Below are 26,803 nucleotides of genomic sequence, written 5' to 3' on the forward strand. Positions count from 1 at the left end.
GCACATTTAATAAAATGTAGTTTCTCTCATTTTGGAATGGCGGCTAGGTCACGTAATGGGGAGCAGCTCCTGTCTAGGCCAGCACCTGGACACAGAAACATACTTCCCATGTATTATATGATTTCCCATGTTAATATAATTTGTGTATTGACTTGGTTTTTACTTTGAGAACCCACAGGCCAGCCATAAGCTGGTCAGTGATCTGCTTGGCTGTGCCTTGCAGTGGAGGTATCAAAGGTAGCTGTGCTAAGAATGCAGAAGTTGAAATTGCTTGTGGTGGAGATGTGGAAACTCCTGCAGAATCATGTCGTAGAGTTATAGAATGGTTGGGGTTGGGACTAAAGATAACCTAGTTCCAAACCCCTGCCCTGAGCAGGGAGACTTCCATTAGACCAGGTTACTCAGAGCCCTATCCAACCTGGCCTTTAATAGTTCCAGGGATGATCTAGCTCTTCTCTTGCCAACCTGGGCCAGTGCCTCACCACCTTCACAGCAAAGGGCTTCTTCTTAATATTTAATCTAAACCTGCTTTCTCTTGGTTTAAATCCGTTGCCCCTCATCCTGTCACTGCACACCCTTGTGAAAAGTCCCTCTCCAGCTCTTTTGTAGCCCCCTTTAGGTATTTGAAGGCAGCTCTAAGGTGTCTCCAAAGCCTTCTCTTCTCCAGTTACACAACTCCAGCTCTCTCAGCCTGTCCTCATAGCAGACATATTCCAGCCCTCTGATCACGTTTGCAGCCCTCTGGACTCATTCCAACAGGTCAAAGTCCTTCCTGTGCTGGGGATGTCAGAGCTGGGCACAGCACTCCAGGTAGGGTGTCAGCAGAGCAGAGCAGACAGGGAGAATCCCATTCCTTGCCCTGCTGGTCACGCTGCCTTGGATGCAGCCCAGGGTTCAGCTGGCTCTCTGGGCTGTTAGTGCATGTTGCTGGTCAAGCTCACAGGTCAAGCTGCTTACTCAGCAACACCCTAAAGCCCTTCTTAGAGCTGCTCTCAATCCATTCTCCATCCAGCCTGTATTTGTGGTCAGGAATGCTCCCACCCAAGTGCGGGATCTTGTACTCGGCCCTGTTGAAGTTGCTGAGGTTTGCACAGGCTCACCTGTCCAGATTCCTCTGGGTGGATCCTTTTGCTCCTGCATGTGGATGGCACCACACAGCTTGGTGTCACCTTGCAAGGGAGCACTTGATCTCACTGTCCACGTTCCTGGCAATGATGTTAAACTGTGCTGGTCCCAGTATGACCCCTGAGGACGCCGCTTGGCGCTGGCCTCCCCTTGCACATCGAGCCATTGGCCACAGCTCTTTCAGTGCGACCATCCAACCAGTTCCTCATCTACCAAGAGGCCCGTCTGTGAAATCCATGCTTCTCCAGTTCAGGGACAAGGATGTTGTACAGAACAGTGTCAAATGCAATAAGTCTGTATTTTTGGTTCAGGTTAAATTCTCCTTGTTTTCCTTGTCCCTGAATGACCCAAAAGCACTTCAATGTGTTTATTAATTCCCAAAGGGCAGGGGTGCAGTAGCAAGTTTTAGTTATGGCATCCCACATTGACAGGGATGCACTGATGTGGGGGTAAGATACGGTATGGCAGATTGAGTCACTCTGGGAAATTGGATATATTAGCTTAGGGTGGTGTACCTGGCTAATAGAAAATGTGCTACCTTGCATCAGAATTTATGGTACAACAGTAAGTCTAGAGTACAATTCTGTCAATTCGTGGCAATTAAGATAACATATTGAGATTTTTTTAAAAAATCTATACAAGGAAGTGTATTTTAGACCCTATATTAGCCATCTGTTACTCCCTATTTTATTAGGTCCTTGTAGACTTCAAACACAGGAGTTTTTTTTTCTTTCTCTTGCTTATCTTCAGCATTTTCTTTAAAACTATTTTTGTTTCCTCATGTTACTGTAAAGTAACAATATAATTTACATTTTGCTTTCTAAAAAGACTGTAAAACATTTTATAACTGCATTGTAATGCAGTGCTCATTTCAGCTAAACTGTAGGTATATTTGGGTTTTTATATTCACCACACACAGCTACAGTACATATCACTTTTTACTGTTGTAGTTAAATAGAAGATATTTTAAAAAATCAGCAGCCATACATCATAATAAGGTGTTGAAAAATCTCTTTCTGCTTGAAGTGCAAGGAATAAACAGCCAGAATGCAATTATCTAGGTTGGATTATGGCCAGGACAATAGTGGCAATATCCTTATTCCTTAAGAGAATGTACCATGTGGTCTTTATGACAAATGGTCATTATTTCTTGGCTTGGTCTTTAATTTGAAGGGTTGAAGTTCTGAAGCATCATGCTGAGCTACTGCTCTAATAAAATAATAATGTTTAGAAACTCCATTGAACAACGCTTCCCTGTTGCTACAAGAATCCTACATGAAGCCAATCCCTGGGCCAAGGAAATTACAGTCATGTTAACTTCTCTTTTGTTTTTGTTACAAGTGTTCAAATATTTGTATATGTAATGTGTGTGCTTTGCTTCATATTTTGGAACCCATATGTAGTTCTGCTTACCTTGCACATTGCCTGAGCTTCACGTAAATGGCACACAAAGCTCAATTCCCACCATGAGGGCACAGCCTCATGTTGCTGTTTCTCTCAGAAGAGCATAACTTTCTAGCTGATTGTAGGTATGCATCAGAAATATTTTTCAAGATACAGACATTGAATACAGCAGTACTTTTGAAATCAGCTTGCAGTTTTTTCAGTACATAAGGATATGTAGCTTATTGGCAAATTGCAATAAGCTAGTGTTGTTGATGGTCTCATCTGGTTTCTGTGCAATAGTTCAGTGCTTCATTAAAATCATGCTTAGAAATACTTGATGCTCTGTTTTTATTTTATACAAAAGTATACTTGATGGGATTACATTGTTTACACATATTAGGAATATTGAAGTATTTCTGGCAGGGAAACCTTTAATAATTTAATTATAATTTATTTAATTTATTGTTTATTTAATTTATATCACAGAAAATATGACATTTTAGTAGAATTATTTTTGATCACTAATTACCCAGTGAATGACTTCAGCTTTGACCTGCTGAGTTCCCAGGTTTGCAGATACTGGAATTCTGCAGAAATGATTTTGTTTCTGGCCAGTGGTCCAATAACTCCTGGTGAAAGAATCTGTGGTAGCTTCAGCTGGATGGCACAACCCAAATAGTACAACTGGCACAACACATGCAGGGAATGCAGAGCAGAGAAACATCAGTGCCTGCTCACTGTATGGCACAGGTCCTGGAGAATTTGTTAGTGGCACCCCGTGGAAATACTCACTCTGCTCTGCTGTTTAAACACCCCAAGTTTTGGTCTGGGGTTGTGCAGTAGAAAGTCTGTCTGTCTGTCTGTGCACTTGACCAATCCAGATTGCCAGTGTTACTGGTTGGAATTCTGTGCTGATGAACACAGAATGATGCTGAGAGCATCTTTGTTTCTTTCTCACCTAGGCTGTTCCAGACCAGCAGACCCTGCTGGTACTGAGGCTGCCTGTAGCCAGCTGCTGTAGCCAGATGTGTCTGCATCCAGTCATGGTTAATGTGCAGCCTGGGTGATGCTGTTAATTCTGCTTTTCAGCAACATGCCTGCAGACCTGGTTTTCCTCACTAGAGTACATGGCATTTCTTTTCACAGTGGAGAGCTATTGCAAAATAAAAGTATGGTGAAATTAGGTATTCTAATTTTACCAGAATGTAAACTACACCAAGTCAGGTCAGGAAAGAAATACAGCTGTCTCATATAGTTCATCTTGTGATAAAATGGAAAGTTTGCATTTTGTCATGCCTTCACTCACTGCTTAAAGAAGGAAGATACATTTTCAGGTGACCAAAGGAGGGCAGCTATGCTAGAATTCAGAATTAATTTTAAGAATAATTACTTTCTAGAAAACTGTTGTTCAAGCTTTTAAATTTTTAGAATTAAAGGAGGGGCTAAGAAAGGTAATGACAGTTTTCCTGGGGATTCCTCTCCACAAAAAGATGAAAATAAACTATATTGGTGTTATTTGAAAAAGCACTTGTTCCCTCCCTGGCTATTCCCTCCATTTCTACTGATAGAGAAATATCTATTTCCTCAAACAGTGAATACATGTTGTTACTTTTTACTTATTCTTAACTTTGGAGATAATGTCTTCTTCCTTCTTTGCACTAACAGTTAGCTAAAGAACAGCATATCCAATCTGAAAATTATTCGATCTTCAATATCCTGAGTCATGGAGAGATTGAGTGCAGCAACTCCTTGGAAGATGACTTTGATAGAGAGATTCCTGGACAGGCACTTATCTACCGCCCTGCTCGTCAGCATATTTATTCTATCTTGCTGGAGTCTGAAAAAGGTAAGGATTAAACCACTTACACCATTGTACTTTCAATTTTGAAATATGAAATCTTGAATTCATTGCTTCAGTGGCTTTATCAGCATTTAGGATAGAAAATGCATTTAGGATAAAAACTCTGAGCAGCTGAAATGTAATTCTCATGGAAGTAAGAGAAAATGTAAAATTGTGGGGCTTTTTCTACATGCTGCTCCATTTCAGTGCTTTTAAAGTGATCTCTAAAAATTGGAGCTTTTTTCCTTGCTAAATGGGAAGTTGTGAAAGTTGTTAATGATCAAAAAATTGAGCAAAGCAATGGTCTTTACGAGATTTTTGGAAGTTTGAAGGTATATGAAACGTAATGTTCTTGGGTAATTCTGGCTCTGGATGAATTAGTGAGTTGCAATACACTTTTACAGAACAATAATTCACTGTTAAAGTTTTACCTTCTGTTGATTTTAAGTCTGAAATTTTCAGAGCAGTCAAATACAGTTACTGTAATAATACAAATGCAAGTAGTCATGCCAGCTATTATTAGTTCTTTCATCCAAGTTCTAGAAAATATGATTTCCTTATCCAGTGGTATAAACAGATTCAGTAGCAGGTACTTACATCTGTGCTTGCATTCATCTCCTTGAAGACAGAGAGGTCTTTATTCACATCCTTGGACCAATTTCATGTTCTTAAGACTTCCATTAATTAAGTGTTATCTTTACAGTGTCTTTCAGCCAGTGAGTTGAAAATTAAAAGTGCACTGAACTTTATTCGTTTGAATGTGTTGATTTCTCCGTGGTAATCGCTTTACATTTTATTGATGAAAGTGCACCGCCATCAAACCTAATATTAAACTATTTGCTTAGAAAGGCACAGAAAGGTAATTAAGTACATGATTTCACTCAGCAGCCAGAGGTTGAAGTTGTGCCATAATAGGAGAAACTGAATTAGAGTTTACATAGCAATTTGGAGAGAATAACAAAAATCCCAGCAGTAATCATGCACATCTGTCATTTTTCATTTTTTGGTGTACTGCCTCCAAATTTTGTAGATAATTATAACTTGGTTGGGTTTTACTTATTCATCTAAACAGCAGGATATTCATTGATGTTTTCAGAAACACCCAGGCCAAAATTCCTAATTAACAGTTGTTGCTGCAGGATGGTAAGGTAGTAGGCAGGTTAGCATTTGTGTTACAGTGGGTTTAGTACTCAGAGAAGATTAGAATTGAAATACAGAAATGTTTATTTAGAGTCATATTGAAAATGAAATTTTAATGGGAGAGTTGTCTTCTTTTAAAGAAGTGATTTTAGAATAAAATAACAGCATGGGTTATTTATTCTAAGTTCAGGCTTCCAATTCTAGTGATAATTTTCTAAACTAAGTCATAGTTTAGAAAATCAGTCCTTAACCCTTCCAGAAAGGTAGGTAGATTGTGTCTGCATGGGTGCGTCTATTAAATCTGCATTTTCAATGCATGTGTCTACCTCTAGCTACTTTAACCATGTCACTTCCTAGTAGTTCATGAGTTTTTTTATTCCAGTGTATAGTTGCTTCTAAGTCAAGAGTGTAGATCATTAATGTCAATCATTAGTCACAGTCTATATTGGAATGCATAGGTATGTGTAAGCATTAGGTTTTATGGATTCACTGCTAGACCTACAAAACTTTGTTCTTTACAAAGTAGAATCCTTTGCCAGTTTCCCTCAGATGAGATCAAGTTGATTGGTTTTTGTAATTTGATAAGGGATAGTATGGGAAGAAGTAGTCTACACTGTCGTAGTATAAGGTAGAATGACGTTGAATTAGCATTATTGAAGAGTTTACTGAAACAAGACAACAAATTAAATGAGTCCATGTGGAGTCTGCCACCATATACAACTGCTGATGTAGCACATTTGAAGCTAACTTGACTTACTCTACACAATGTTTGTTCCAGTTAGCAGTGGTCATGCATGTGTCAGTGATCCTCTTTTTTACTCCTTAACATCATCAATTAAAATATGGTGGAAACTGAGCTCTTTGCAGTTTGCAGATCTGCTTACTTACTATTAATTGGCAAAGCAGCCAAAAGTTAGTAAAAGCAGTGGTTACAGTTTTAGTAAGAGCAGGTTAAAGCTAATGTAAACTGTTTGCCCTACTCTGAAAAAATGACTGTTAGTTCTGAATGTCTAGATTGTGATTTTTAAGGGTGCTTAGGAGACCCACAAATCCATAGGAGCAGAATGTCATATCCCTTGAAGCCATTGGCCCTTACCATGCCACTTTGCCTGAAGCCATAGTGGGATGTGTTGCTTTTCCTATCAGTGCCACTTTAAATAATTTTCTTGCACAGCCACTCATTTCAATCCTTGCACATCGTCTCAGTTGTGCTGTTGCAGCTGTTTGTGCATCTGTGTGGTGGCCTAGTTTGAGAAACTGAAAATAGCCTCTGTCTCTCTTCCCTGCCTTTTTTGTAGTCAGGTAACTAACCTGTCTGTTTCCCCATCTGGCTCTGTGTAGCCACAAGCAGCTGTGCTGAAACACCCCTAGGGAATGGCAGGGAGTGGGAATGAGCAAATCAGTGCCTGCCTGTAAAAGATAGCAGAGCTGCTGAAACAATTGCTTATATAACATTGCCTTTGGTATAGTTTGGTGTGTGGTGCCTGTACCTTTACTCATGGAAATGTTGGAGAATCACAGCCTTATTTTTGACCCTACAGAAATAAATAGGGGGCTGATTCTGACAACATGGCATTTGTTGTCTGTGTATTTCAAAAGTGCACTTATAATTAACTGAGCCATTCTGATCGGTATGTGAAATATTGCATACAGTGATAGAAATTGTCAACACTTTAGCATCTTTCTGAGAAAAAGTACTTCTGGAAAAATTCAGGTAGGAGGGGGAAATAACAGTAAATAATACACCCTGATAGGCCAGCCAAGCTTTCTTATGTGTGCAAAGGGTTCAGAACAAAGCCAGCAGGTTTTGGCACTAACACAGTCCATGAAAATACCTGCACCTGCATGTCCATTGCCAATTAGGAGGTTATGTAATGTAGCCTGAGCCCGTGGCCAGCTCCTCGAAGTCCTGGCATCACTCCCAGTTCTAACATTAGCAAGCCAGACTGATTCTTGCTTTGACACTTTCAAAACCAGTCCCTTAGCAGAATTTTTGCCAGTTATCACCAGTGACTTCTCAGGAGAGCTGGGGCTGTTGCAGGTGTAGAGGAACACACATAACAGCATTTTCCAACTCTCTCGTGGTTTGCACATAGTTGAAGATTCCTTAGGCTGCCTAAGCAGTGCTTTCACAGGTGGTTCAGAATCTATTTAAACAAAGGAACTGCTTTTTTTTTTTATTTAATTGGTGATATTCTTTATATGCATTATGGGGAAAAAGTTGGGGTTTCTTTTCCCCAACATATTTCCATGCAGAGAGGGTTGACATTTAGAAATCATATCTCCACTTTGTTCTTGGTATGTTCATAGGCTGTCAGTTTGCAGGACCTTGCTTTCAGCTATATTTATTTGGCTATTTATGTGAACAGTGATATGTTTGTTACTAATGGGCTATAGTAATGAAAAGCACTCAGCTGATGTGGGACTATGTCCTGTACTTACACTCACAAACATGTAAAGAGTGAAGCTGTAGACTTTCCTTCAGCTTCCCTTTTTACTGGGCATGAGTTCAATGGTTGATGTCAAAAATAATCTCTCACTGGTATTTAGGATCAAGACACATTTTGATATGTATTTATGTGACTTGTGGAACTCATAAAGAGCAATGCTCCTCACCAGCAAAGTTATTCTATTTCCATGTTTCTTTATACCATCTTAACTTCTCCTCATGTCCTTGACAATGCCCTCCTGCAGTATATGGTATTCCTAAGCATGTTCCCTATTGTTTCCTGCTCTTCCCAAATCCCATCTAGCTTTTCTCTCACCTCTAGCGCTTCTACAGATATTTGTGTATTGATTTGCCATTCAGTCTGTTTGGATACAACAGGTAACTTGACTTTCCTGCATTTCTTTCAATTGGTGCCCTAATAGGATCCCTCTGTCAGCTGAGTCTTCAGTTTCACAAAATGTTTAGAACTTTTGAAATCCATTTGAAATCACTTCTCCCTTGGCAGATTTAGTTGAAGGAGACCAGTGCATCCATGAATTAATTATAAGACAGATTTCCTAATTGCATTAGGTTTGCCTCCTTAAGAAACCAGGCTAAAATTTAGGAGTCTGAGTGAACTGAATAAATTGAACAAAGCAGAACTAATCCACACACTAAATCTTAAAACTGAATGTTAAAACATCAGAATGTTTCTGAAAGTGACTTTGGGTTATTTGATTGAAGGGTTTTGTTCATGAAATAATGTTATCATAGACAATGATTTATAATCAAGATGTGAGGTTATTCAGCTATTGGAATGTACAGTTTAAGGCTTTTTCCCCCTGTACTGTAGGCATTTTAAATTTTATTTTTAATGTCATTGGTTTTTGAATAGATAAGCATGGCAAGTCATGTGTAACACAGTCCCTCATACTCCATGTGTTGGTTCTTCAGTCCCTCACCTTTATTGGGAGTTTGTGCTGTAGGTCCATGGGGAGGGAGGGAGGGAGGAAGGAAGGCAGGAAGGAAGGCAGGAAGGCAGGAAGGAAGGAAGGCAGGAAGGAAGGAAGGCAGAAAGGAAGGAAGGAAGGCAGGAAGGAAGGCAGGAAGGAAGGCAGGAAGGAAGGAAGGAAGGAAGGCAGGAAGGAAGGCAGGCAGGAAGGAAGGAAGGAAGGCAGGAAGGAAGGAAGAAAGGGAGGAAGGAAGGCAGGAAGGCAGGAAGGAAGGAAGGAAGGAAGGAAGGAAGGAAGGAAGGAAGGAAGGAAGGAAGGAGCAGGGTTGTAAAACAGATTTTGTAGTGTTCTTTTCCCCTTCTCTTACCCTGGCATTAGAAATTCATCTGAGGAATTTCTGCCCGTGCACCACAGCACACTACTTTTTCATTCATGTCAACAGTTATCTCCAGCATTGAGCTATGAGTGAGATCAGGAAATTGTGTGACAAAACCTTTTTGAGTGGACAAGGAAAGGACAGTGTTGGAAAGGTTTGTTTTAATCTAAAGGTTTGGTTTCATCTAGGGGAAGTTTTTGATTAGGATTCACATGGCATCAAAAATACTTGTGCAGTAAATTTTAGGGAGTTTGGAATTGGTGATAAAAGGCAGGATTTTTAAAGGATAATGGCTTCAGTATTGGTTGAGAGCTGGAAGAAATTAGACATGCAATCCTGTGAATCTGGAAAGGGACAAGGGAGGGAAAAAAAGGAAATATTTGAAAATACTACTCCAAGTTCCCAGGACTAGCTAAATCTCTTTAATTCATACTGTTTACCAGATTACAGAGAGGAAATTTAGGGCACTATGACATGGGTACCATAACCAAAATCTGGACAGAATACAGAATCAGATAGTAGCACTGATTCTATGTTTGTTTGGGGTTTTTTAAATGAAGACTTGCATTTGAATGATTTTGAGCTGGTTTTTGTAAATTGGATAGTCTGCATTTCAAAAATTCTCAAATGCGTGATTTTTTTTTCCTGTAGGTTGGTTTGTTTGGGTTTCTTTAAGCATCAAGTAGTTAGATGCACAATTCCTGAAGTCAAGTTTTTAATTTAATGGCCATCTATAGAGGGGTTGAGCAGGGTTCAGGTTAGGAACTAGGAAAGCCACTTGAAGTATTATGTATAAACAATTCCTTTATGCTCAATAAAAGGTCTGGAACAATGGGCTGTAAAAGCTCTGCATCTGATGGTGGGATGACTCCATTGCTTTCAAATAGGCATCAAGGCCTCCCTATTAAGATTTTGGCTCAAACCCTGACACAGGAAACGTCAGGGCAAGTTGGAAGGTGAATCATATTAAGCTCTGCCTGGATATGTGGCAGTGTAACAGTGCTGAGAGACTGAGGTAGCTCCTGCAGGTCCCTGAGCTATGCCACATGTCTCCAGAGCTTCCTGAGCTGCCTTGGGCTGGGAAGGCCTAAGCCTGTTTCAGAGTGTTTTCCACAGACTCTTGTATTTACAGTTTTGATTGCAGTTCCCCAGTCCAAACTCATGTTTATAGTACGTAATTGAAACTCTTTATTTGTTCTGATGATTTGTCATAAAGATACTGAAACAATTTTTTCTTGGTTTGTTTCTAAAGCTGAGCAAACAAGTCATCAAGAAGTGCCTTCTATTTGGAATCCTGATCACAGCTTATCCCAGCTGTTACAGTAGTGTCAATACTTGCATTTGCCTTACTGATCCAATTCTGTCTTTTTTAGGTGGAACCTGTCCTTCGGTAAAAGAGTGGTTTGTCTATTTTGGAAATCCTCTCAAGCAGCCAGACCTGATCCAACCTGTACAACCTTCTGTTACAGGTAGAATAAAAATGTGTATTAATCTAAACTGAAAGAACCACTTCACTAAAATGAGGTTGCACAATCCATCATATGTTTGATACAGAATCCAGGATGAGTGTGGAGAACAAGGACCTAAATAAAGAGCTGCATGCTTGTAGTTGCTTTTAATTACCCTTTGTAATTATAATAGGATTCAGCTTTGAGATACAAGTTTTTGCTGGGTCTTGTTAAACCCAGTGCTAATTCAAATATCAGTTCTAAAATGCAGACAATTTCTTAATTTCTTAGAAGTTCTAAATACTGCTCTGAGGCCAGGATAAGTGGTGTGTGGGGCCATATTAAAACTCATCCGTTAAGCTGTTTGACAGATTGTGTTAATGAGAACAGTGGAGAATGTAAAAAGCAGACATTTTTATATCATCTCTGACAACCCAGAGAGAGATTCCAGCTTTTAATTAAAAAAAAGAAATGGGCTGTTTCTCTGAAGCTGTTTCTGCCCTCTTAGGTATATTGTGTGGTTTTATCTTCTTCCCTTTGGTAAAAAGACGCATTAATGAGCACTTTTATTGAAATTGGAGTTATGAGAAATGTGTTACATTTATGAGGAAGTATCATACATTTTCAGTGAAAAGATTGAGCACTGTATATATGTAATTGTGTGTATATATATATATATATATATATATATATATATATATATACAATTGTATCATTCAGTACAAGTTTAGGATGGGAAGTAAACGATTTTATTATGTCAAGAGGAAAATTGTTCTAAATGTTCATTTGTTCATGCAGTTGTAGTCATCCTTGATCTCACAGCTCTCTCTCTCTCTGTCATCTGTTGGCAAATGGATCAGCAGCTCAGGGATTTTTCTAGTCTTTCACATGAAATGTATTTGTTTCACTGATATACAATAGCATTGATATCTTGTTAAGGAAAGTTACTATCTACTCAGCTTTTGGAGAGTAATTACCAGCACATCTTCCCTCAGCATCCTACATCCTTCTGTTGCAGTCTTTCTGCAGATCTGGTCTAAATCCAAATTCAGAAGCTGAAATGCAGGCACATCTTTGTAAATTTATAGTAAATTTTCTTTTTCAGTATCCAAAGATTGAATATTTATCTTCATATTTGAAACTCATATATTTAATGAGAGTCTTTGAAATCAAAGATGAAGGAAAATCAGTTGCTTTTTAGATAGCATCCTTTTCAAAATCTTTTTTAAAGGACTGTTCAGAAAGAAATTGGTTATATAGGTAAAGTACAAAAGAGTTTTTATTTGATATACAGTGCTTTCACTGTCCAGTACCCCTGACACAATATTAGGAGAGTGATTATCTAATTGGCTTTGTGATAGCAAGAAACTGCTGTGAAATTTTTCAAATGGAATATGAATATGCAGATTGAAAATTCATCAGTTGGTACTGTGCAAATGTTTTATTTCAGCATACAGTGGACTGGGAACATGCTGCTAAACAAGGAAACAAAACTGAAAGTATAAACCATACCTGTGTAGTTACATTTCAAATTGTCTAGCAAATATACTATATTTATTGTGGTGGAATTTTCCGTCCCAGATAGTATACTTCCTTCCTCCCTTTCTGGAGAATGCACTTAATCTCATGTACTCTGGTTCTATAGCTCTGCAAACATACAACACATAGAACCCACCTTCATGTTGACAATAAACAGGATTTTAAGTGTGTTTGTTTATAGCAACCACGTAAGTGGAGTTTATAAAAACAGAATCTTCTCAGATACAATCTTTACTAACTCAGTAATGAAAGGCTGTTCAAGCAGACTATTAAAAAATGGGAGGAGGACTTTTAGTGTTTATTTTTAGTGCTCTGTTGTCATTCCTTCAGCAGACAAATATTTTTCTAAAATTTTTGCAGTCCATATTTGTATGCCTTACATTCGCTCATGCGTCTTTGATTTTCCACAGCATGACTCTCTAATTCACCAAATAAGGCTCTCAACAGCACATCACATTTTTCAGACAGGGATCATATTTAGAGCTAAATTTAAAGTTGTTTTAGGAAGTTAGAGTTCAAGGATGTCAATCAAGATCAGGTTACTCAAAAAGATAAAAAATAATTTTACCAAAAACCTGTTTGAATCATCAAATGTGCAATTAATTTAGGAAGGCTCTATATTTTTTTTAAAAGCTGATAACCTGATCATCAAAACTACCTTAGAGCTGTACTGAGAATGTATGGAAAAATCCTGACTCTCTTCCAGTTTAATTTAGATCAAAAAGTCTAAAGAAACTGTGAACTTTAAACTATAGTGTACACAATGATAAATACTTTAAATTTTGCATCAGTCTTTAAAAAAAAGTAGAATTCCTACTAACGTTGTGTATAAAAGAGCAGAAGTGCCTTGCATCTGGAAAGGTTGCAGGTGATAGATTGAATATTAGCTTTTTTAAAAAACGAAATATCGAATCCTAAAGGCAGGATGGTAAGTAAGATGAAAACTTAAAATGTATTTAAAATATAGTATGTATTAACTAGATTTTTTATTTTTGAGAAACGGTCTTCTGAATTAGCATCTGTGCTTTCTTGCATTCTCTGTGTCTCTTTCTTCCCTCTAGAATGTTACTTTAAACTTGAATGAATATGATCATGATTTACACTCATTGACAGAGCAGCGCTTAAATTGATAGAAAGTGTCACTGGCAAATAAATTTTGTTAGAAGATCTAGGAAAATCTGTTTCACATCCATATCTTGTGAACATAGCAGCTATATTTGATATGTCTGCAGTTTATGTGGAACAGAAAAAGTTCTAAAGTCTTTGTTGGAAATGTATAGATTCTGCTGTTCCTTTTATTTCTTGCAATGCATAGGATATTGTAGCTTCATACCACAGAGTTTGGATCCACTTTCAGTATTCTAATCATTGCATCCCTCATGAATGTGTCATGAATATGTTTAAGTTCAAAAAGCTGTCTCTGTCTTTAATGGTCAGATTTAATTGGCATTTGAGTTTTTTGGCCACGGTTGTTGAGAAGTTACTGTCGAGTGTTCCTAGCAAGTACATTTTTATAAACTTATTTTTATTGCTTGGTATTTACTTGAGCGTGTAAAAATGAAGAAGTATTAATGTTCTATTAGTGGTGTTATAAAATAAAATTTCAATAGTCTTTACTTCAAATATACATGAACATTTACTATTATACATCTATATACACAGTAATGATGTGTTTTAAGTTGCTACAACTTAATTTGCTACAACTTAAGTGTGAGGATCACCTTTAAGTGTTGAGTTAAATTATATAATAGAATGAATGCATTCCACAACTTTTGCATGTATTGCGTATCCATAAATTGATTATTGAAATTCAAACAGATGAAATAAATGTGTATGTAGTCCCTGGAAGTGCTTTTGTTTCTCATGCTGCTTTCTATATGGTAATGGTATTAAATGTGTGAATATAAAGGAAAAGGTAAAAAGTGATTTGTCCATTTTTTTTTGTATTTAATTGATGGGTTGTCAGTTTTTGTGTTTAGGCAAGTAATATCTCACCTCCATAGAGGCCTTTTTAAAGCTCCTCTTCTTGAGATTCCTGAGGACTGCAGTTCACATAGTGAACTGAATATGGTTTTCACACAATTTTGTGCTTGTTGAGAGTAATTATGTTTGCATATGTTTGTGTAATTAATGGGAAATTGTGGTTCCTACAACGTCAACAGGTAATTCTATCATTACTAGTCTTTATAGTAAAGGTGTTTCAATTAGGTAGATAGAAATATGTTTTGGGGTGTTTTCCTTTTGTTACTCAGTTTTGGTCGTTTTTCAGGTTAATTTAGGAAATGTATAGACATGTTCAGAAAATGAAATATTTCTCCTGCCTCTCCAAGTACATTTCTATTTCAGAAATGTTTTCTAATTATTGTAAATAATGTAGTGAGGATATGTGTAAAGCAGAGAACATTTTGAGGGTCTGCTGTAGATGAATCTTAGATGTGCTGTGTACTGCATTTATGGTGGAACAGTCATTAAACTTTAGGATATTTGTTTCTTTGTTTTACTTATCTTTCATGTGATTTAATAGATTAGTCTTGGGTATTACATGGAATTTTATTACTTGAAGAAGAGAACCCTTCAGAAAAAAAGTGCCTTTTGTTGGTGTGTTCCTAAAGGAGACAGCATCAGGTTTTCTTTCCCACAGTAAATAGCTCATAATTTATCAGTACCCTTTTTTCCCAGGGACAAGTAGATGTTTCTGAAAGTGGAAGAAACTGTTTATGGAAGAGATGTCTTGAATTTTTTGTTGAGCTCTCTCAATATAGATCTATAATCTTGAATATTGATGAAGTTAATGGTTTTACTCTGAAGAAAGAAGGATTTCTGTTTTTAGCTATGCCTCTGGATGCAAAAGAGAACTTTTCTTTTAACTGATTCTTGGTGTATCTCTTCATGTGCAGAAACCATAAAACAATTTGAGTTTACCCATATACAGCTTGTCTCACACATCAGGGTTGCTTAGGCTTGGTAGCAGAAGTTGGCTTTTTTTTGTTTCATTCATGTTATATTTAATTTTCTTCCTGGAAGTCAGTCTCTGCTGTTCTTTTTTTTTTCTTAAGGCAGCAATTTCCAATCTCAAAACCAGTAATGTGAATCTTACTGTGCTGTCTATACTACTCCACTCACTGCCACTATTTATTTTATCTCTTTCTTGCGTTTCTACCTCCAATCAAGCAATTGGGGTTTTTTTCTTAATAATACATTTCCCTTAGAAATAAGGTTAGAAACTTATGGATTTTCTGATGGTAGTTCTTTTTATGGTTAAAACGTTTGACAGGAGAGTTAGCCTCGAAAATAGTAAAGGAAACGTCCATCAGGGAGATAAAGAAAGAGAGTGCTAACTTTTCTTCTGGTTTCCCCCTCTCCAGAGGATTAGTACCATTTGGTTAATGGGCTTTCCTGGCTAAATAAACATCATCTATGTAGATTTCAGCACCTTGTCACTTTAACCATTTATTATCACCAATGTTCCTAACTGGTCTGCAGCTGCTGCATGTCACATGAAAAAGGAAGAGGTGTTACCAAATGTAGCTTAATTAGTGCACATTTAAAATTCTCACCTTGTTTTATTTAACTACAGAAGCAGCCGTACTTTATGGTACGATTCTGTCTTTTATTGAGATTCCCAGGCATAACCAGTTCACTGTTCTGTTATTTCACGTGCCTTAGTGTTTATTTTGATAACAGATTAAATGTAATTTAAATGAGGAGCAAATTTTGCATTAGCCCACATGTGTCACAAGCTGGGAGATGGCAGCATGGGGTAAATATTAAGGATTTAGAGACAAGCATGAATGATACCAGAGAAAGTCTGGAAAGATCCATTATTCATAACTGATGACAGATCTTTTGTGTGTGTTTGCAGCAGTGTTTCATACAGTAGCTTAGGAAGTGAAAAGCACCAGATCCCCTTGGTTTTTGTTCCCAAACTGGAACGTGCTGCAGAGGAGCCAGACCCACACAGTGCCTGGTGGGGAGGGTCTGCTCACCACCGAGTGGCTGAGGTGGTCATTGAAACAGGTGATCATGAGGGAGGCAGTGTGAGCATCCTTTGGGGACCCCTGATATGTTAACTCCAGCAGAGAGAGAGAGAAAAACAGACCTGGTGAATCACTACTGAATCACTGTTTCACGATGAAGTGAGCCTCAATTAATGCTGTGCATCCCCAAGGGAAAGAGCACACTTGGAGGCAAACTTTGCCCTTGCATAGGTTGAATTCTTGCTGTCTCGAGGTTGTCTGTGTTATTTTAAGAGTTGAATTCAGTCCACTCTGCTTAAACATGCTTGTATTCAATAAATTTGGTTTAAATTATAGGCCATTTTTTTGTTAATTTTTTTTTCAAATGCAAGTTTTGTCAAATACATTTTATTTTTGACTCTGCGGTCCTGGCAAGTGCCAAGAGCATTTCATTTCCTTTCCTGCCAGAGCAGTAATTTCCTTTCAGATTTGTAATGAGGTAGACATGTTTCATCTTGTTCTGCCAAAATAAAATAATGGATTTCTTTTGTAGGTGGAACACCTAGTTTGAAAACCCTGTGGCTTGCCAAGGGGCCTGACGTGGAGAAGCAACGGTATAGCACATTTCTGGCATGCTTTCACCTCCAAGATGAGATGGAAGAGCTCCAAGCTCTGGAAGCACCTGTTGCAGGATTCTGCTGCTTGCTGGCCTATCTTATGATAGAGGTAAGAGGGATGGTTGCTTTTCCCTCAGTCAGGGCTGTCAGCCCTGATAAGTGCAAAAGACAAATAAAGTGGTTTTTGCTAGCCTGTGCTGGGCATTCCTCTTAATCCTTACTGTAGGCATAGCTGATCAAATTTAGTAGTACTGCATTACAGTGTTTTTAATTACTCCACTTAGCATGCACCATCCTGTTCAAGAAATACGTGGGGTTTTTAGTAGCTAATCATAACTCTCACGTGCCCATGACAAAACCCCTCGGGCAGTCTAGCAGAGAGAGTATAAACTGAGGGATTTCCCCTGCTCTTTGGGACCTGTTTGCAAATTAAAGTTGCTCCTTTTGTCTTTGCTTTGTGTCATCAAAAGGAGACATTCCCTCAGGTGACTATGCAGACTGTGCAAACAGACAATATAAATATTTAGTCAGCTCTCACTGACTACTTTTTCATGCCTTCTTGTCAGTCTGCTAATTTTCAAGCCAGAATTGAGGATATGGCCCTTCTCATTAAATTCTGAGTAATAAGGGATCATTAGGTAGCTCTTCTGTTATAATTCCAAATACTTGGCATCCTGCAATACCTTAATTGTAATAAAAATACCTGCATACCTTAATTGTAATAAAAAGGGACACAAGATTAAATACAATATTGCTTCATTATTTACTTTTCTCTCAGGTATTTAATATATTGTCTGTACTTGCCACATTTCCAATGGTGATCTCACAAGCAGATTTTCCTCTCTGAGGATGAGCAGATTATGCATTTATCTAATCTGATAAGCTTAGTTTCTCTTGTACTTAAACTGAACTGTATTTTGTCTTTTGTTTTGCTTTTTTAGGCATCAATTTCCTCCATAACAGATTTGTACTGGTGTGTGATACATGAAAACAAGTTCTCCCTGAATTTTCCTTTCATTTCCCTTCATATGTTTACTCAAACTTAGATGACATATTGAGGAAGAGCATATGGGAATTACACAAATGATCCGTATGGGTCTTTTTTTTTCTTTAATATTTGTATAACAGAATACAAATTGACTTTTTTTTAAAGATAATACTTATTAAACATCATTTCATGCCTTGCAGTTTCAGATCAGCAAGATCTATATCATGTACCTACCTTTCAACATACTTGAAGTGTTTTTCTTATTAGAATATGAAAATGCAGTTTCATTTATCACTATTCCACTTTTTATTGTGGAATAGTTCCACCATAAATGTTCCACTATTTATTGGCTTATTCTGTGCGCCCTTTCATAGCATGATAACTAAATTATTTGAGAAGGGTTTCTTTAGTGGGATTAAGAAGGGGAGTAACAGGATGGAACACCTGCAGAGATGTGGATTTACTGAACCTTGATCACAGGATATTAATAAAATAGAAAAAAAAATGCTTGTCAGGAAAATGGTTTTCAGAACTTACTATCCAATGGCCACTGTTATAAACAGAGACAAAATCACACTTACAGCTCTTGGTTTCAGCAGGAATAACAGCTGAGAGCTCATGCAAAGGGCTCAGTTTGATGGAAGGTTTTTCATGGCAGTGCCAGATTCTCAAGAACTGCCCCATTTTCCTGATTCTCTTCTGCCCTCAGAGTTGCATTGATACAGTCTACCCTGGGAACCAGACTGGGGAATTGATTTGGAGTAAAATGGTTTTCACTGCTGAGTTATTTTAAACTTCGGTTATTTCTCTGATATCGTCTGTTTGTTCTCTTGGGATGTTTGAGAGGAAAACATGAGGGCAGGAGTGTCAGTAGCCATGCTTTGAGCTGGCCATATTGCTTCCATTTGTTTTATAGCTGAGAAAACAAGCCTTGTCTAGCTGTGTTCTGACTCTCGTCCTTACACTTTGGTCTTAAATTTTTATTGGAGAAGGAAGGTGAATTGTTTCCTCAGAAATTATTTAAGTTGAGAAAATTGTAGGTTGCCTTGAAGCAGGCCTGAACTCTTCCTTCAGCTCATATGAGGGAAAATAAAATTGTTTAAAATTTCATTACTTGTAATTGAATCTAAGCTAAAAATGAGGGTTTTGCAGGAACCAGCATACTAACCAACCCATCTGGCTTCCTCAGAATGTATGTGCAAATATTTAATGAGAACTTCAGATGCATTTTTTTAAGTAAGAAAAAGAAATCCATTGAACCAACCTTAACTATGTAAAAAGAGTGTTGGTTTGAAAAGTGTTTTTTTCAAGGATACCTTTCAAATAGTCTCTAAATTGAAAATAAAAATAGTGAAAAAACTACAAAATATTAGGTCTGTCTTTAAAGTCAGCAAAGCAGCAAATGAATTCAAATCAACCAGTGAAGCCTCCAGACGGAGGAGAATTTTCTCATTCAGTCTCTAACAGTTTTGGATTAAATCTGACACTGCAACTGTGATAACTCACCAAATTTGATCACTGAATAAAATATTTCTCTGAAGAAGTGTTTTTACATTCATAAGCATTTTTGGCTGATCTGCTCTATTAGGGGCATTTTCTTGCTATTGTCCTGAAAGCAATCTTTTATTTCCTTTTCTTGGGACAAAATTGTGCAGGTATTAAGAATTGTTTGTAGATAAAACTCACTTTTTCTGTTACTTCATGAAATGTGCAGGTTTAGTAAACCTCTCTTGTTGCCATCTACACAAAGGTGACTTGAATTACAGGGTAAAGGAGAGCCATTATCAGATCTTAGCAGACAGGTGGAGTTAATGAATACCAAGGAGCATTTTGAAAGCTTAAAATGTTTCTGATATCCCTCACATTCTTGTGCCATATGCAAGATTTAACAGTGTCATAGAGGAGAAAGTATTTTACTGTGGGACAAGCAATGGGGCTTGATTAAAAAAAAATCTGAATAGTGGTTGAATTATTTTTATCCTATTAAAAGAAAGGCATTGCAGAGGTTCTGGCAGCCTCTTAAGTGTTCTGCACACCCACAATGCACATTTCCACATTTTGCAAGAGAAACCTTTCCTCAAGTTCCAAATGATGAGGAATTGTAATGCTCTGTGGATCTCACTTTGGAGCTCTCTGCATGTCCTCAGCTGCTGTAACAGCTAAGTGCTCTTGGTGCACTTGTGTAATACACAGTGTTTTATGGGAGGAAGGAAAGGATTAGAACTCCACTGGTGGTGTCATGGAATGATGCTAGCTGCTCTCAAGGTGCTGTGTTTCTTCTGTGCTGATCATGTGCCCCTGCAATCTCTCTAAACACTTTTTCACAGCAGAAAAAGTGCTCACTTTACAGATAAAAGTGAGCTGTTACATCAATATAGACTTGTCATTTCCTTTTCCCCACTTGAACATTTTAGGTTTTTGTTTTAAGTTTTCCCTGCTTCCATAAGTAGCCTTAAAACCTGAAAGAAGTCAAATATGTTTTGATAAATCCTGAAATTCAGGTTAAAATAGGTAATTGAAATATTTTAGAATATTTTGAAATTTTTAACAGATAAACGTGTAAGCAATTTTTAAAATTTCTGATGGTCATCATATCTGTGGCTCACTGAGGTGATTTTTATCCTATGTCTTGATTTTAAAGGAATTTTTTTTTAATATCCTTTTTTTAACTATGCTTGATGTAACAGAGAGGGAGAAATTTCCTGTTATTAAGAAATTCCAAGGGAAGTGGAGAAGGGAAAAATGAAGGGTGGGTATTTTGTTTGGTGTGTGGAAATCCATGTGTATACACTATACACAGGCATTGGGGTATGCACTTGCTTCAAGCTGTGAAAGAAAGTATTTTGTTCCCTGTGTGTTTTCCTAGATTATGCATTCCTGGTGATCATCATTGAGGTCACTGTTCCAAGTTTCATGTGCTTGAGCAAGAGGATTCAATTTTCAGAAAGGTCCTCTTCAGAACCTTAGGATAATGTGTCATTTTTTCATCTGTTTTAGGTCAGTAGCCTCTCTCTGGAGGACTTAAATGCATTTCTGGCACTCGTTCTCTGCCTCAAAGGGAAATCAGCAGCTCAACTGACAGGCCTGCAGGTATGCACTGGAATAATTAGTAGCATGAAATACTCATGGAAACCTTGTGATGAATGCTTTGGGGATAAATCATTCTGCATTCGTTTTTTTACAGATACAGGAGCTAAGGGTCAGGGTAAATATGTAGGCTTTTCGTGTGCTATACTTTGTGTGAATACTTATATTTGCTAATCACACAAAAAATTAAAATTGAAGGGACATTTTGTAGTGGTTGCAGTCCTAGACTGAGCAAATTATTCTCAGATTTCTTCCTTCCTTAGCTTCCAAACTTCCATCTGATGAAAAATTGGTAACGTGAATCCTGTCATACAACATTGCTTCATTTTTTTTACTGAGGAGGATTTTGGTTTTGGATGTGAGTTGTATTGGTATTAAATTTTGGTATTACTGCTTGAGGGAGAATATAAACAGTATAAACCTAACCAGAAAAAAGTTACCTAATGTGACTCACTGCAGTGAAAACCATTTGGATTACACTGTTCTGTAACTATTTGGAAGTTCTTTTAAATATTTTATATATACTCCATGCAAATCTGGTTTTTTCCTTTCTTATCTTCTGCCTTTCTACCTGTGGATTGAAGGTTCCTAGATGGTTACTGCAGAAGAACCATTTAAAAAATTCTTCCTGCGCATGAAATGATGCAAGAGCATTTTTGATTTCTTAGCCTGAAATTGCAATCAAAGTATTGGCAATGTGTAGCACAGACTCCACATGTCAATTGCTATTTGAGTTGTGGGTTTACATAAAAGTAAGTGGGAAAGTGTTAGAACCTTGACATATCTTCATTCTGTAAATCTTGCTTGTATTTCCAATAAATTCCATGTTTCTTTGAACAGTCCATGAGAGAATTTTGAAAAGTACTTTTTTGTTGATCTCAAGGTTACACTCTTGTTACTATCCATTTGTTTCTAGTGCACAAGTACCAAAATAACAAAACCAGTGTGATCCCAGTTCCATTATTTGATTCCTTACAGCAGATGAAGTCCAGGCTCCTACAAGTTTCTTCAAAGTCATCACAAATTTGATTTGTAGCTGACTGTGTAACAAAAAGGAAGCAATGAAATGAAGGCAATATGGAACACAGCAGAAGTGTAGGATTTATTTCTGTCATACATTACTGCACATAGTGCAGCACTCAGCATTGGGAGGATCAGTACTTCAAGTCTGCATGGCAGTCATTCAGCAGCAGCATAAGGGAAATCAAGCCCAAGCAGGAAGTGTTGAAACAACTTGTTTATAGATGCATTTACAGGGATTGTTACATAAGTTTCTAAAGTGCTTCTAAGTTTTTTCTGCTTAAATTAGAGGCCTTTGTTTGATTCATTTGTGTTGTGGCTCTTTGGAAATACAAATCTGCATCCAAATGCATAACATTAATCAATGTATGCTACTTATCAGCATTGTGCTGATTGAAAGTTGTTCACAAGATTTTGTTATTTGCCCACAAAGCTTATGGCAGATCACATGTGCACACAGAAGTGCAGGAAGTGTGAAGCTGGTCTTACACTGTGTCATGTTCCACTTTGTGAAGTGGACAGAATGTTGTTGGAATTGACTTCTGATGCCGTTGCCAACTCCTTTCCAAAGATATGTCACTCTGCTGCTTATATAAGCACTTCATGCACTGTCCCACATTGCCTTCTGCTGTGCTAGAAACCAGCAGAAGATCCATGTAAAATAGCTGAAATTTTTTGTATCAGGCCACTTTGTAGATCAGTTCCTTGTCTTGTTCTGTCAAAATTCATGGTAGTGCCTTTGGTAATAGTTTGAGCCAGAATAAATCCTTCTGAAGGGAATAGTGAGGAAAGATTTTGGTCTCTTTCTCTTCTGAGGTTGTGAATACATAAATAAGAGTTTCAAAACTTTCCCTCGTTGCCTTCAAATTAACCTCTTTTCCTGTGTTTTGATGACCTGAATTTCCCTGTGGAAAAAAATTGCTGTTTCTCAGTTGCATGTGTATCTGTGTCGTGTCAAGCTGTATCAAGAATAGAGAACTTAATGATGTCCTGGGAATTCTCTCTTGAAAGGGCAGGGGACTAAAAAAATAGAATATCTTATACAAATATTCTAAGAATAATGATCAATAAAGCTAGCTTTCTGAGAATTACCATTCAAGCATCTAATTTTCAAGATCCCATCTCAGAATAGCTTAAACAGATTTTACTCATTACTGTATTTATTTAGTTATTTTACAAACTTGAGTTATGCTCAATAGAGTTATTGAGTTATTTTAATAGTGAATAACGTTTCAATAGGTATTTAGCAGCTTCATTTTCTAGATATTTGTGCTTAAAAGCAAAGGATCCAAGTGCAATGAATGACACTAGCATGTAGTTGATTAATAAAAGGAGTTTACTGTCAGAAATCAGGAATAGAGTTTAATCTGTTTACCATAGTTTTTGTTCTCCATTGAAAAGTTAAAAGCAATTCTTAGAAACAGCTAAATCACAGAGCTTCCAAAGAAAATGGTAAAATGAGTCAGCATCTGCAAAATTTTATAAAGATATTTTCTCATTTGCCATTTTGGACTTAACATTATAGTATTATTTAAATGTAGAAATAAATGTTTATTTCTTGTAAGTATTTCTTTGAAGAACACTAATTTGATTTTAAAAAATATCTCTTTCTGTAAAGAAGTCAATTATCAAATATGTTTTAGCAGAATACTTAACTTCCAATCTGAAATATGAGAGGAGATATAAATAGAGCCCATCCTGATGGAATGAAGAGAGCATTTCAGCCTTCACTTTCACATCTACTTTCTAATATGCTGTCCATATTTCATAGTTAATGAGATACATAAACCCACAAGTCTATGAAACAGAAAAGTCTATGGTTTGAATAAAGTGGGTTAAAGCCATAAAAAATATAGTTTATCTCATGCTGAAAGAAAGTGGGCTGTGAACATGTAACAACACTGCACATTAAATATTACTTTCTGAGAATAACATAATGTTTATACATGAAGATTTGATTATTTTTCAAGATCGATGGTTTCAAAATACCAAAATGTGCACACGATAAAAAAGACATTTTTCTCGTTAGATTTTTTTCTAGTTTTCTTGTGGTGCCCCCTTATATGGTAGATTAGCATTCTACTTTGCCCAAGCCTCCCATAGAGCTTATACATAAGGTCAGAATTAAATTTTGGACCCCAGGTTGTCTAGTTCCCTTCTTTCTATTTAAATCTGGTGTGTGGTGTTGGCAAAAAGCCCAGGGAGCCATCAGTCTAACTTGGAGGCCATTGCAGAGAAAAAGAGGCACCAGCAGTTGTGCTTCCAGACTCTTCTTCATTGTGCTGGCCCTGGTTGTTTACAAGTGCAATTACAATAATGCATGTAAAATACTGCCCAAACAGGAAAAACTGTAATGACTTATAAACACAATTACAATTTTTCTAAGATTTCACTAAGTATGTGACAATATGAAAAAAATGTGTTGGAGGTGTAAAGCTGTGAATCACATCTTTTCTGAAAGCTGTGACCCAAGATGAGATGGAAAAATTTGGTTAAAAAGGAAATAAAAACTGCAAATCGGTAGATGAATTTTGGGTCCTGATAAATTATTTTAGAAGTGAAATGTATGTTAGAAAATAGGAAATCAAAGTTAATAGCAGGTGCATGGGTAGACATACACATCACTGCTGGAATGCAGGGCATTTGCAAACCCTTGATAGCTTTGCTTTAAAATGTCCCATTTTGCCAGAATATTTGCTTAAGAGTAATAACATCTTTTGTACCACTTGTAAAAGGAGCAGTTTGGCTGTGTATGAGGTATGAGACAGTCAAGCACTGAAATATATTTCTTCAATTTTTTAAGAGTTTTTTGTTATTTAAAGTTGTTACTGATGTGAAACCAGCACAGTCATTTTAGATGAAAGTATAAGATTCAAAGAGTCTTTGCTACTTGATTGCAAGTGAACTTTCACACAATATGTATTAGGCATTATTTAATTTACAGTTGGAATAATAATAAGAAGAAGTACTCAGCGAACTAGGTAACTAGCTTGAAAGCTGGAAATAGCTTTAGCAAGAATTTTAGTTGCACAGAACTTTTGAGTGTTTTTCATTGTGCAGTGTCATGGAATCAAAATTACCTCGGTTTACCTTGGTATTATACCAATGTTACACAAGGTACTTTTCTGTGATTATTTTCCTGAGGGATACTTGGCCACATCCATGTAAAATAGCACTATGTTTTAGAGTCGTGAGTAGTAGTGTGGATGTCTCGATAGGGATCCCTCAGATTTAAAGGATGTTGCTACATCTATTCCGTGTTTTTTCTTCTGTGCCATGCAGATTAAAAGACATAAATAATATCCAGATTCTAAACACTCAATAATTTCAATCTCCTGATGTGCTGGCAAGCCAGGCTATGTTTGTCAACACCATTATGTGTGATATTTTTCACACCCCAAACAGCCTTTGTGAGTTATCTGTATTTGTCAAAATATGATTATTTTAAAAAATCCTTTTTCCCCCCAGGGAGTGTGTGTTTATTGTGTCTGTATGACTGTTTCCTAATTAATATTTGCTTGAAGTCTAATTGGATTGAGTAAAACATAAAATGCAAGTAAGAATATTGTAAAGAGCTTATTCTTTATATACAAAGGACCTGCTTCTGTAATGTACATTAGTAGTAACTAAAATGGAATTTGAGTGCATTCCCAGATGCTTTACTGAATCAGGGTTCATATTCCCTCAAAATTTGCATCTGTCAAAAGTGTTCTAAAAATTATAGGCAGGATTGTAACTGGCAGGTGGTGGAGAGCAGGGGGGATTGAGGTGATTTGCTGATCTTGGCGTTGCTCCCCAGCCCATTTTCTCATCTGCGGTCTTTAGGTTTCCTCAGCGTTCTGGGCTAATCTGGAGCTAAAGTGCAGCAGTGTGGGATGTGATTTCAAGTTGGTATTGGTTCAATCCCTGTTGAAAATTAGAAATAGTCTTCTCATATACTCAAGATCTTAAATGAACCAGTCCAAATAGAACAGTTCCACTGCACTTACATGGGTCAAGCATTAGTGTGAATACAATTATTTTTCTGGAGCTGTAGTTACTCACTGCTTACAGCACTTTTCAAAGACCCATCTCTAAATTTGTGGCTATTTTCATAAGCATCTTTTAAAGTTCTGAATAAAGTTTTCTTAGTCTATTGACAACTAGCTCTACCTTTTTTGCTACTGTTGGTTCATAAGCATATTAAAAAGAAATCTTGCAGACAAGGTTGGTGTTCTGCCCCACTCTCCCCATTTTCTTCTTGACAAAATTTGGTATATTTATTAATATCATTAGAGTCTATTTTCCGGAACATTTTTTGCAGTTGACGTAAGCCCCAATGGCAGAATTCACATAGCTGTGTAAATTCTGTTATATGAAACTGGCACAAATACAAACCACAGCATAACTAGATCTCAGAATTGTCAAGGTTGGAAGAGGCCTCCAAGATCATCTAGTCCAACCATCAGCCCAGCACCACCATATTTACCTCTAAACAACATCCCCAAGTGCCATCTTCAGATGCTTCTTGAACACTTCCAGAGATGGTGACTTCACCACCTCCCTGAGCAACTTACTCCAGTGCCGAACCACTCTTGCAGTGAAAAAAAAATTCCTATTTTCTAATCTTTATCTCTCCTAGTGCAGCTTAAGGCCATTTTTCTCTCATCCTTTCACTTGAAACATGGTAGAAGTGACCATCCCCCACCTACTAGAGCCTCCTTTCAGGTAGTCATAAAGAGCTGAGTTGTAGGTCATCTCTTCTATTTTGTGAAAAAAATTCATTTATTTACATGGATTCAGTTTGCCCAGGGAGAAAATCTTGCTCAAGGTTTTGAGCAAGGGTCTTAAAAAAAGGATTTTTATCCTTTGTGGAAGATGGTCTTGCATGTTTCTGCATAATTGTGTTAAATTTGCTGTG

General features: G+C 37.2%; 1 protein-coding gene across 1 annotated transcript in view; it reads left to right on the forward strand.

The window, feature by feature from the left end:
• The window catches only part of FAM120B (family with sequence similarity 120B), a 48,290-nt gene that overhangs the window by 2,139 nt on the left and 19,348 nt on the right, over positions 1–26,803 (forward strand). The window contains exons 3-6 of the mRNA XM_054280463.1: positions 4,177–4,357; positions 10,622–10,717; positions 16,745–16,917; positions 20,794–20,886. Of these exons, the coding sequence (XP_054136438.1) occupies positions 4,177–4,357; positions 10,622–10,717; positions 16,745–16,917; positions 20,794–20,886 (543 nt within the window). The remainder of the gene's footprint in view (positions 1–4,176; positions 4,358–10,621; positions 10,718–16,744; positions 16,918–20,793; positions 20,887–26,803) is intronic.

Source organism: Melozone crissalis, unplaced genomic scaffold, assembly GCF_028551555.1.
Source record: "Melozone crissalis strain CALT ecotype California unplaced genomic scaffold, PUWL_Pcris_2 ptg000027l_1, whole genome shotgun sequence".
Taxonomy (NCBI): Eukaryota; Metazoa; Chordata; class Aves; order Passeriformes; family Passerellidae; genus Melozone; species Melozone crissalis.